This window comes from Hemitrygon akajei, chromosome 6 (assembly GCF_048418815.1).
Source record: "Hemitrygon akajei chromosome 6, sHemAka1.3, whole genome shotgun sequence".
NCBI classification, from domain to species: Eukaryota; Metazoa; Chordata; class Chondrichthyes; order Myliobatiformes; family Dasyatidae; genus Hemitrygon; species Hemitrygon akajei.
In genome coordinates, this window is record NC_133129.1 from 9,780,570 (window position 1) to 9,793,671 (window position 13,102).

At 44.3% G+C, this 13,102-nt stretch overlaps 1 protein-coding gene across 1 annotated transcript in view; it reads left to right on the plus strand.

The window, feature by feature from the left end:
* Positions 1 to 13,102, plus strand: part of cplane1 (ciliogenesis and planar polarity effector 1) — a 349,043-nt gene that overhangs the window by 16,326 nt on the left and 319,615 nt on the right. Inside the window, exons 3-4 of the mRNA XM_073047849.1 lie at positions 2,108 to 2,243; positions 2,786 to 2,905. Of these exons, the coding sequence (XP_072903950.1) occupies positions 2,108 to 2,243; positions 2,786 to 2,905 (256 nt within the window). The remainder of the gene's footprint in view (positions 1 to 2,107; positions 2,244 to 2,785; positions 2,906 to 13,102) is intronic.

Here is a 13,102-nt window from a genome sequence, read left to right on the forward strand (position 1 = left end):
TTTATATTATCGGCCAGTTTGCCTTCGTATTTCCTCTTTTCCCTTCCTATAGCTTTTTTAGTTGCCTTTTGTTGGATTTTAAAAGCTTGTCAATCATCCAACTTCCCACTCACTTGTGCTACCTTGTATGCCCTTTCCATGGCTTTATGCAGTCCTTAACTTGCTTTGTCAGCCACAGTTGCCTACCCCTCCCATTTGAGAACTTCTTCTGTGAGACATCTGTATCCTGCGTTTTGTGAACTATTTCCAGAAGCTTCAGCCATCTCTGCTCTGCCGACATCCCTGCCAATAACCTCCCGCAGTCTACCTGGGTAAGCTCTCTCATGCCTCTGTAATTCCCTTTATTCCATTGCGATACTGAGAGATGTGACTTATGCTTCTCCCTCACAAATTGCAGTATGAGGAGGAATTTCTTTAGCCAGAGAGTGGTGAATCTCTGGAATTCTTTGCTACAGATAGCTGTGGAGGCCAAGTCGATGGAGCTTGACAGATTCATGATTAGTCAGGGCATGAAAGGTTATGGTGAGAAGTTAGGAGAATGGGGTTGAAAGGGTTAATAAATCATTCATGATGGAATGGCAGGGCACACTCAATGGGCCAAATGGCCTAGTTTTGCTCCTATGTCTTCTGGCCTTAGGTACATCAAAACATACAGTGAATAGTATCACAAACAAATTGCTGGGGGAATCTCAGCAGGCCAGGCATCAGCAATGGAAAAGAGTAAACAGTTGATGTTTCGAGGCCGAGACCATCATCAGGGTGCTATTTAAAAACTGTAACGGCTATGCAAGTGCAAGTGACTGGAGCTAGTGAGACATTGTTTAGCAACAGTGTCCTGTCCTAATTAAGTGGTGTTGTGTCCCAAATAGAGAAAGGGAATGCTGCTGATTTTAGAAGATTTCTATGTTCTAGAAATCTTCAGCATATTTCAGGCCCTTCGGCCCACAATGTTGTGCCAACCATGTAACCTACTCCAGAAACTGCCTAGAATTTCCTTAGTGCATAGCCCCTGTTTTTCTAAGCTCCATGTACCTATCTCAGGGTCTCTTAAAACACCCTATTGTATCCACCTCTACCACTCTCACTCGCAGTACATTCCACACACTTCCTGTGTGAAAAAAATTATCCCTGACATCCTGATCATTTTCTCAATTAGGTTTTGTTCTTTAAGAGTTGAGCCAAATAAATGGCTGCCCCAATTAACCGATGGCCCATTGAACCAGAATTCACTCTATATATAGTTACTTTTTTCATGAATTGCAATGTACAGCTGCTGCATAACAACATATTTCACCACAAATTCCAGTGATACTAAACCTGATTCTGAAATATTATGTTTGTTTATTCTTTTTCTAACATCTGCTCCTTCAGAGGGAATATTAGTCTTTATCTCAGATTATCTGGGGAGTGATTTGTGAGTTCTGTAAGGGCAAATTTCCATGTTGCTATATAATGTTCCCGTGCTTGCCCATTGAATTCCAGTTTACTGGCTTGCTTGATGCTGCACTCAATCCAATGTGGCCTGGTTGCAACACGGTCTGGTACGGCAATTTGAATGAGCAAGAACATAAAAAGCTGTGGCGAGTAGTGGACAGCCCATTACATGACATGGACACATCCTCCTTACCATTGGTAATATCTGTGAGAAGGTAACACAAGTCAGAAATGCTCACCATCTTTTCACAGCTACCATCAGGCAGGAGACAGAGACACCCGAAGACCCAAATAAAGGATCACTGATCCAGCAGGTGGGGAGGCAAGGAGGTGGTAATCAGTAGGAGGTTTCCTTACCCCCGTTTCACCTGATCATTCCCAGGGTACTTCCTGGTAGTTGGTTAATACTGGCCTGCTGGAGGACAGTGTGTGATTAGGGATTGAGATCAGGTCTTTGTCTCTGAGTTTCCAACTCCTTCATCTCTGTGTTTTCCAGTAAGGACATGTACACTGAAAGCTGCTGGAAAAAGGCCAGTTTGTTCCACTCTCTTAAGGGAGGAGGCTACGTGGCATCAGGGAGAAGGAGGCCATTCTCCTTTACACCTGTGTACTGGAGGTGACATTAAACCATCTTGAATCTTGGGTCATTGACATGGTTACTGTTACCCCGCAGGAGAAGGAGGCCATTCTACTGAGTGATGAGCAGCAACTGAGCGTGCTCAACCTGTCTACAGGCCGGACACAGAGGAAGATACCCAAGGTGCAGCCCCTGCTGAAGAACGTGCTGAGTGTTGCCACCTCTGCCAGCGGTAAGTTTTAAGTCATTGGGCCCAAGGATTGATGAAATCAGACCATGGTTGTTTCTTTGTCTCTATCTTGAACGATCTGGGCCATTCACTGTGCAAGTCCTACCCTGGTTTAACTTCCCAAAATACAACACTTCGTGTTAAATTGCATCTGCCATTCCTTGAATCACTTTCCCAGCTGATCCAAATCTTCTTGTAACGCTAGACAACCTTTGTGATTGTACCACCAGTTTTGACGTCATCTGCAAACTTACCCATTTGTGTCTCTATCTCTCAAACATACATAGAGCACTACAGCGCAGTACAGGCCCTTTGGCCCGCGATGCTCTGCCCATCTTTTAACCTACTCCGAGATCAATCTGACCATTCCCTCCTACATCGCCCTCCATTTTTTTCTTCATCCATGCACCAGTCCAAAATCCTGACTGTGCTGATGATTCTGCGTACACTGCTAGTGTTTAAGTGGGTGCAGCGCTCTGTGTGTGATACTGACTGTGCTCCCTTACCGCTGCTCTGTCTCTGTCTCTCTCTCTCTGGTCATGCAGGTACCTGGCTGGCAGGAGTGTTGACGACAGGAGAACTCTTCCTGTGGAAGAAAGATGCGGACTGTCTGAAGACGGTGGGGACAGTGGAAGAGGTGGGCACATTGACAGCAGCTGCCCAGGGTACGTACATTGCAGACGATTGAATTGGACAAAGCCAGGACAGAGCCCAGCATTCCCACCGCCCCCCCCCCCCCCCCCCCCCGGCCCTCCCATGAGGAGATGCTGGTTCTGGCACCTGATCCCACAGCAACCATCCTGTTCTGGGTGCTATCATCGTCTACAAATAGGATCTTCAGAATCAGGTTTATTATTCCCGACATATGTCGTGAAATCACAATAGGAATATGTATTAAAAAGTACAGAAAGAGAGTGAAATAGGCAGTGTTCATGAGGTAATGGATCATTTCCAAATCTGATGGCGGAGAGGAAGAAGCTGTGTGTGAATTGTGGAATGTGGCTGTTCAGGCTCCTGTACCTCCTCCTTGTTGGTAACAATGAGAAGAGGGTGTGTCCAAGATGGTGAGGGTCCTTAATGATAGATGCTATTTTCTTGAGGCATCACCTTTTGAAGATGTCCTTGATGATGGGGAGGCTCATGCGTGATGGAATTTGATTCGATGACCTGTTATCCAGAATCCATAGGACAATAAAACTGTAAAATATAGGAGCAGAATTAGGCCATTTGCTCCATCGAGTCTGCTCCGCCATTTCAAATGGCTGATCCAGTTTTCCTCTCAACCCCAATCTCCTGCTTTCCCTCTGTATCACTTCATGCCCTGACCAATCAAGAATCTTTCAACTGCTGCCTTAAATATACATTAAGACTTGGCCTCCACAGTTGCCTGTGGCAACAAATTCCACAAATTTTCCTCTCTCTGGCTAAAAAAAATTCTCCTTGTCTCTGTTCTAAAAAGATGCTCCTCTATTCTGAGGCTGTGTCCTCTGGTCTTAGATTCTCCCACCATAGGAAACATCCTCTGCACACCCACTCTATCAAAACCTTTCACCATTCAATGAGGTCACCCCTCATTCTTCTGAATTCTAGTGAATAAAGGCCCAGAGTCATCAAACACTCTTCATATGACAAGCCTTTCAATCCTGGAATCATTTCTGTGAACTTCCTTTGAATCCTCTACAGTTTCAGCACATCCATTCTAAAGGGACCAAACCCACTCACAGTACTCCAAGTGAGGCCTTACCAGTGCTTTATAATGTCTTAAGATTCCATCCTTACTTATATATTCTAGTCCTCTTGAAATGACTGCTAACATCGCATTCCTCACCACAGACTCAGCCTGCAAGTTAGGGAATCCGGTATAAGCACTTCCAAGTCTTTGCAACTCAGTTTTTTTTCCTCTCCATTTAGAAAATAGTCAACCCTTTCATTTCTTTTACCAAAGTGCATGACCATACACTTCCCGACACTGTATTCCATCCGCCGTTTCTTAGCCCATTCTCAGATCTGTTAAGTCTTTCTGTAGCCTTTCTACTTCCTCAAAACTGCCTGCCATCCACCTATTTTCAAATCACCTGCAAACTTTGCAACAAAGCCATCGATTCCAACATCCATATCATTGATGTAACGTAAAAAGAATCGGTCCCAACAAAGACCCCTGTGGAACACCACAAGTCACCAGCAGCCAACCAGAGAAAGGTCCCTTTATTCCTGCACTTTGCCTTCTGCCAATCAGCTGCTGCTTTATCCATGCTAGAATCTTTCCTGTAATACCATCGCCTCGTAGCTTGCTAAGCAGCCTCACATGTGGCACCTTGTCAAAGTCCTTCTGAAGATCCAAGTACACAACATCAACCGATTCTCTCTTGTCTCTCCTGCTTGTTATTTCTTTAAAGAATTCCAAGAGATTTGTCAGGCAAGATTTTCCCTTGAGGAAATCATGCTGACTACAGCCTATTTTATCATGTGCCTCCAAGTACCCTGAGACCTTGTCCTTAATAATTGACTCCAACATCTTCCCAACCACAGAGGTTAGACTAACTGGTCTATAGTTTATTTTTTTTTGCCTCTCTCTCTCTCTCTCTCTTTGAACAGTGGAATGACATTTGCAATTTTCCAGTCTTCCGGAACCATTCCAGAATCTAGTGATCCTTAAAAGATCATTATTAATGCCTCCATAATCTCTTCAGCTACATCTTACAGAACCCTGGGGTGTCCACCATCTGGTTCAGGTGACTTATCCACCTTTAGAGATGTCAATTTTCCAAGAACTTGTGCTCAATTCTGGTCGCCTCACTACAGGAAGGATGTGGAAACCATTGAAAGGGTGCAGAGGAGATTTACAAGGATGTTGCCTGGATTTGGGAGCATGCCTTATGAGGATAGGTTGAGTGAACTCGGCCTTTTCTCCTTGGCGCGATGGAGGATGAGAGGTAACCTGATAGAGGTGTACAAGATGATGAGAGGCATTGATCATGTGGATAGTTAGAGGCTTTTCCCCAGGGCTAAAATGGCTAGCACGAGAGGGTAGAGTTTTAAGGTGCTTGGAAGTAGGTACAGAGGAGATGTCAGGGGTAAGTTTTTTATGCAGAGTGGTGAGTGCGTGGAATGGGCTGGTGGCGGGGGTGGTGGAGGCCGAAACGATAGGGTCTTTTAAGAGACTCCTAGATGGCCACATGGAGTTTAGAAAAATAGAGGGCTATGGGTAAAGCTTAGGTAGTTCTAAGATAGGGACATGTTCAGCACAGCTTTGTGGGCCGAAGGGCCTGTATTGTGCTGTGGGTTTTCTATGTTTCTGACCTCCCTGGTATTGGTAACTTTACACACCTCATGACCCGTGACACCTGGAACTTCCACCGTACTGCTAGTGTCTTCCACAGTGAAGACTAATGCAAAATACTTATTCAGTTCACCTGGTACTTCGTTGTCCCCCATTACTACCTGTCCAGCATAATTTTCCTGTGGTCTGATATTCACTCTCGCCTCTCTTTTACACTTATTGTATCCATAGAAATTTTTGGTATCCTCTTTAATATTATTGGCAAGCTTACTTTCATATTTCATCTTTACCTTCTTAATGACTTTTTAGTTGTCTTCTGTTGGTTTTTAAAAGTTTCCCAATTCTCCAACTTCCCACTAATTTTTGCTCTATTGCATGCCCTCCCTTTGGCTTATATATTGGCTTTGACTTCTCTTGTTAGCCACAGTTGTATCATCTTTCCTTCAGAATACTTCTTCCTATTTGGGGTGTATATATCCTGTGTCTTCCGAATTGCTTTCAGTAATTCCAGCCATTGCTGCTCTGCCGTCATCCCTGCCAGTGTTCCATTCCAAACAATTTTGGCCAACTTCCTCTCTCATACCTCAGTAAATCCCTTTACTCCACTCTGATACTGATTCATCTGACTTTAATTTCACCTTCTCAAATTTCGGGGTGAATTTGATTATATGATCACTTGTGCTCCTCTTACTGGGCTTGTATAAAAATTTGGCTTGTTAGCCGGCTCTGCTGATAGGCACTGTAACAATGTACGTCTAGCGTCAGTATGATTTGGGCCACCAAACCAGAAAGTTGGGATGTTTCGACTAATGGAACTCCGATTTGAGCAAATTCTTTGTAAATACTGCCCGTATGTAATTATTCGTTGGCAAGAAATAACAGATCGTACACCATACACAGTTATAACAAAGTGGTATTTATTAATTTCAGCTTAATCAAACAGAAGAAAAAGAAAAGTAAAAAAATAAAAGAGCCTATTATAATTAAATCAGCCTAAATGTGCACATGTTGGAGTTCATATCTTCCAAAAGCTGGTTGTGTCCCTTACCCCGGCACAGATTTCACATCACTGATCACCGGTACAACTTCCCATCTCTGACTCTTTCAAATCGCGCCTTCCCATTGGACTGAATCCTACGGCTGTCCCCCCCACCTCAATCTTCTCCTCTCTGCATCTCCATGAACCCCACCAGTATAGAAACATAGAAACCTACCCCATATTATAGGCCCTTTGGCCCACAATGTTGTGCCGACCATGTTATCTACTATAGAAACTGCCTGGAATTTCCCTGCCACATAGCCTCTATTTTTCTAAGCTCACATACACAAGAGTCTCTTGAAAGACCCTGTTGCATCTGCCTCTACTACCACCACTGGCAGTGCATTCCACGCACCCACCACTCTGTGAAAAACCTACCTCTCACATCCCCCTTATACCCGCTTCCAAGTACCTTAAAACTGTGCCGCCTCATGTTAGCCATTTGAGCCCTGGGAAAAGCCTCTGACTATCCACACGATCAGTGCCTCTCATCATCCTATACACTTCTATCAGGTCACCTCTCATCCTCTGTCGCTCCAAAGAGAAAAGGCCGAGTTCACTCAACCTATCAACAGTATCTATCACAAATCCTCTCTGCCTACCTTTCTCTTGAACCCTCTCCCATTCCACTCTCCTGATTGGCTGACACAGCATTCCTACGTTAACATCGTAGCCCTTTATTGCTAACTGAAACATAAACACTATCAGCAAGGCACACTGCTTCTACAGAAAGTTATGAAATGAAATACCCAACAGCATTTGCAGTAAAAATCTTAACCAGGGCATTAGATTCTCCCCCACCAAAAATAGTTGTCCTCATGACTGCGAAATTTATCAAATCATTATTAATAACACAATATTCAAAGGAATTTTGTGATTTTTGGACCCCAAACTCATTTGTAAATGGTAGCAATATATCTTACTATGGGGATAGACACAACAGTCTATTTCTCTGGTGCTTCATATGCCAGCCTATCTGGCTGTTTTCTGACTCCCTGAGGCCTTATTTCATCTTCAGTTTCAAGCACTTAGGATCTTCCTGTCCTCCCCCTGTCCATTACTCATGCCTTCCAACAACTCAGGCCTCCCTGTCTCCTGACTGAGCTCAGCTTCATTCCCAATTACATTGGAGTCCAGCTTCCTTTCATTGTCTAGCATCGAGTCTGCCTTTCCATTGCTAGTCCCCCCACTACATCTGAATCAGGATGGGGAGGTTCAGGAATCTCTTCATCGATTCTTAGGGAAGTTGCATATACCACAGCCCCATATCTTCATCCTCTGAGTCTGTACACCATTCAGTGGTTAGGTCCGCCTCAGGTCTTTTTGCTGATTGCCTTTCTATTCTCTTTCTGTGCAGTGTTCTCGTACTAGGTGTACTGATCCTGTTAGGGTCTGGGTCGACACATACCTCCTGCATCTCGGATCATTAGAGCAAGGGGTTTAGATGGGTGGAGTTTGTTAAATGTGTTCAGGAAGGTTTCCTGACACAATATGTAGATAAATCAACTAGAGGGGAGGCTGTACTTGATCTGATATTGGAAATAGAGCAGAGCACCCCTGTGGCCATTCCCCTCAAAAATAAGTATACTGCTTTAGATACTTTTGTGGGGGATGACGACCCGGGAGAATGCCACAGCACTGGGTTACAGGCACTGAGCATGGGTCTGTGGTGCAGAAGGGAAAGACAGAGAAGGGAGTGGTAGTTATAGGGGACTCAATAGTGAGAGGAACAGACAGGAGGTTTTCTGGATGTGAGTGGGACACCCGGATGGTTTGTTGCCTCCCAGGTACCAGGGTCAGGGATGTCTCAGATCGCATCCACAAATGTTTGTAGAGGGTTGGAGAGCAGCCAGATGTCTTGGTACCATTGATGTAGGAAGGAAAAGCAAAGAGGTCCTGAAAAGAGATTTTAGAGAGCTAGGACCTCTGGGTTAGTAATTTCTGGATTGCTGCCTGTGCCACAAATCAGTGAGGATAGAAACAGGATGATTTGGCAGATAAATGTGTGGCTGAGAAGCTGGTGCAGGGGGCAGGGCTTCAGGTTCTTGGATCATTGGGATCTCTTCAAGGGAGGTATGATCTGTTCAAAAGAGACGGGATGCACATGAACCCGAAGGGGACCAGTATTCTCGTGGGCAGGTTTGTTAGAGCTGTAGGGGAGTGGGAACTGGAGTGATGGGACTCAGGATAGGACGAATGGTAAAAAGGTAGAGATAGTGTGCCCTCAGACAGTCAGGAAGGGCAGGCAGATTATGGGACATAGCTGCAGCCAACAGGGTCAGTATCAGTACATTAGGGATGCAAAATCAAAAAGGGTAGCAAATACGGTACTCAAGGTGTTGTATCTAAATGCGTGGAGTACAAGAAATAAGGTGGATGGTCTTGTTACAATATTACAGATTGTCAGGTATGATGTTGTGGCCATCACTGAATTGTGGCTGAAGGATGGTTGTAGTTGGGAGCTGACTGTCTAAGGTTACATGTTGTAACCTTGTACATGTTGTAGCAGAGAAGAGTACCCAGACAGTGGAAAACATCCTGTATTGTCCCGGTACCGAAGAAACCACAACCAAAGGAGTTGAATGACTTCAGACCTGTTGCCTTGACGTCGCACGTGATGAAGACCATGGAGTGGCTGATAATACAGAATCTGAGGCCACAAACCAGGCACGCCCAGGATCCTCTTCAGTTTGCGTATAAGGAGAAGGTGGGAGTGGAGGATGCTATCACGTATTTGCTGCACAAATCACTCTCTCACCTAGATGGGGTCAGTTGTGCTGTGAGGATTACATTCCTTGACTTCTCTAGTGCCTTTAACACCATCCAGCCCAAAATCTTAAGGCACAAACTAACGGAGATGGGAGTAGACTCTCACATGGTGGATTGGATAGTGGACTACTTGACAGATAGACCTCAATATGTGCGGTTGGGAGACTGTAGGTCTGACACGGTGGTCAGCAGCACAGGAGTGCCGCAGGGAACCGTACTCTCTCCGGTCCTGTTCACCCTGTACACATCAGACTTCCAATATAACTCGGAGTCCTGCCATGTGCAGAAGTTCGCTGATGACACGGCCATAGTGGGGTGTGTCAGGAATGGACAGGAGAAGGAGTATAGGAAACTGATACAGGACTTTGTGATATGGTGCAACTCAAACTACCTGCGTCTCAATATCACCAAGACCAAGGAGATGGTGGTGGACTTTAGGAGATCTAGGCCTCATATGGAGCCAGTGATCATTAATGGAGAATGTGTGGAGCAGGTTAAGACCTACAAGTATCTGGGAGTACAGTTAGACGAGAAGCTAGACTGGACTGCCAACACAGATGCCTTGTGCAGGAAGGCACAGAGTCGACTGTACTTCCTAAGAAGGTTGGCGTCATTCAATGTCTGTAGTGAGATGCTGAAGATGTTCTATAGGTCAGTTGTGGAGAGCGCCCTCTTCTTTGTGGTGGTGTGTTGGGGAGGAAGCATTAAGAAGAGGGACGCCTCACGTCTTAATAAGCTGGTAAGGAAGGCGGGCTCTGTCGTGGGCAAAGTACTGGAGAGTTTAACATCGGTAGCTGAGCGAAGGGCGCTGAGTAGGCTACGGTCAATTATGGAAAACTCTGAACATCCTCTACATAGCACCATCCAGAGACAGAGAAGCAGTTTCAGCGACAGGTTACTATCGATGCAATGCTCCTCAGACAGGATGAAGAGGTCAATACTCCCCAATGCCATTAGGCTTTACAATTCAACCGCCAGGACTTAAGAACTTTTTAAAAGCTATTATTAATGCTTTTTGAGATAGTGATTTAGCTGCATATCATATTTTTTACTGAGTTAAGTATTGTATGTAATTAGTTTTGCTACAACAAGTGTATGGGACATTGGAAAAAAAGTTGAATTTCCCCATGGGGATGAATAAAGTATCTATCTATCTATCTATCTATCTATCAGAGGGATAGGAAGGCAGGTAGAGGGGATGGCACGGCTCTACTGGTAAAAAATGACATCAAATCAGTAGAAAGATGTGATGTAGGATTGGAAGATGTTGAATCCTTGTGAGTTAAGTTAAGAAACTGCTGCTGGCAGGGATGACAGCAGAGCAGCAATGGCATGTGTTTCTGGGAAAAATGAGGAAGGTGCAGGACATGTGTATTCCAGAAGTGAAGAAATACTCAAATGGCAAAATAGTACAACAGTGGGTGGCAAAGGAAGTCAAAGCTGTTGTAAAAACAAAAGGGAGTGCATACAACAAAGCAAAAATTGGTGGGAAGATAGAGGATTTGGAAGTTTTTAACAACCTTCAGAGGGCAACTAAAAGCATCATTGGAAACGAAAAGATGAAATATGAAAGCAAGCTAGCAAATAATATCAAAGCGGATAGTAGAAGTGTTTTCAAGTATGTAAAAACTAAAAGAGGGATGAGAGTGTATATACTGTAAGACTGCTAGAAAATGAGACAGGAAAAATAATAACGAGGGACAAGGAGATGGCAGATGAACTAAATGAGTATTTTGCTGCAGTCTTCACTGTGGAAGACACCAGCAGTGTGCCAGATATTGTAGTGTGTGAAAGGAGAGAAGTGGGTGCAGTTATTATTACAAGAGAGAAGGTGCTCAAAAAGCCGAAATACCTAAAGGTACATAAGTCACCTGGACTAGATGAACTGCACCCTAGGGTTCTGAAAGAGGTAGCGTTAGAGTCACTGGTGGCATGAGAAATAATCTTTCAAAAATCATTGGACTCTGGCATAGTGCCAGAGTACTGGAAAATTACAAATGTCACTCCACTCTCTAAGAAAGGAGGAAGGCAGCAGAAAGGAAGTTATAGACCAGTTAGCCTGACCTCAGTGGTTGGAAAGATGTTAGATTGTCAATTGTTAAGGACGAGATGATGAGTATTTGGTGACACAGGACAAGATAGGATAAAGTCAGCATGGTTTCCTTAAGAGAAAATCTTGCCTGATGAACCTGTTGGAATTCTTTGAGGAGATTACAAGTAGGATAGATAAAGGGGATGCAGTGGATGTTGTATATTTGGACTTTCAGAAGGCCTTTGACAAGATGCCACACATGAAACTGCTTACCAAGTTAAGAACCCATGGTATTTCAGGAAAGTTACTTAGATCATTAGGGCATTGGCTGATTGGAAGAAGACAGTGAGTGGGAATAAAAGGATCCTTGTCAGGTTGGCTGCCAGTAACTAGTGGTGTTCCACAGGGGTCGGTGTTGGAACCACTTCTTTTTATGCTGTGTATAAATGATGTAGATGATGAAATAGGTGGCTTTGTTGCCAAGTTTGCAGATGATATGAAGATTGGTGGAGGGGCAGGTAGTGTTGAGTAAACAGGTAGGATGCAGAAGGACTTGGACAGATTGGGAGAATGGGCAAGAAAGTGGCAAATGAAATACGGTGTTGGAAAATACGTGGTCATGCACTTTGGTAGTAGAAATAAATGTGCAGACTATTTTCCAAATGGGGAGAAATTCCAAAAATCTGAGATGCAAAGGGTGTTGGGAGTCCTTGTGCAGAACACCCTAAAGGTTAACTTGCGGGTTGAGTCAGTGGTGAGGAAGGCAAATGCTATGTTAACATTCATTTCAAGTTTAGAATACAAGAGCAGGGATGTGATGCTGAGGTTTTATAGGACACTGGTGAGGCCTCACCTTGAATATTGTTAACAGTTTTGGGCTCCTCATCTTAGAAAAGATGTGCTGGCATTGAAGAGGGTCCAGAGGAGGTTCACAAGGATGATTCCAGGAATGAAAGGGTTATCATACGAGGAACTTGTTGGCTCTGGATCTGTACTCATTGGAATTCAGAAGGATGAGGGGGGAATCTTGTTGAAACCTTTTGAATGTTGAAAGGCCTAGGCAGAGTAGATGTGGAAAGGATGTTTCCCATAGTGGGAGAGTCTAGGACAAGAGGACACAGCCTCAGGATAGAGGGGAATCCATCCAAAACAGAGATGCGGAGAAATTTCTGTAGCCTGAGATGCTGAATTTGTGGAATTTGTTGCCATGTGCAGCCTTGCAGGCCAGGTCATTGGGTGCATTTAAGGCAGAGGTTGCCAGATTCTTTATTGGACATGACATCAAAGGTTACGGGGAGAAGGCTGGGTAAGGGAGAAAAAAAAGATCAGCCATGATTAAATGGCGGAGCAGACTCTACGGGCCAAATGACCTACTTCTGCTCCTATGTCTTATAGTCTTATGGAAGTGAACATTGTCAGGTGTCAGATCTCTTGGTAGGAGATCAGTTTGGAGGTAGTGATAACAACTCTATCTCCTTTACCATAGCACTGGAGTGGGATAGGATCAGACAATTTGGGAAAATGTTTAATTGGGGTAGGGGGAAATATGATGCTTTTAGGCAAGAACTTGGGAGCATAAGTTGGGAGCAGATGTTCTCATGGAAATGTGGCAAATGTTCAAGGAACATTTACATAGTGTTCTGCATCGGTATGTTCCATTGAGGCAGGGAAAGGATGGTAGGGTAAAAGAACCGTGGTGTACAAAGGATGTAGGTAATTAAGTTAAGAAGAAAAGAAAAGCT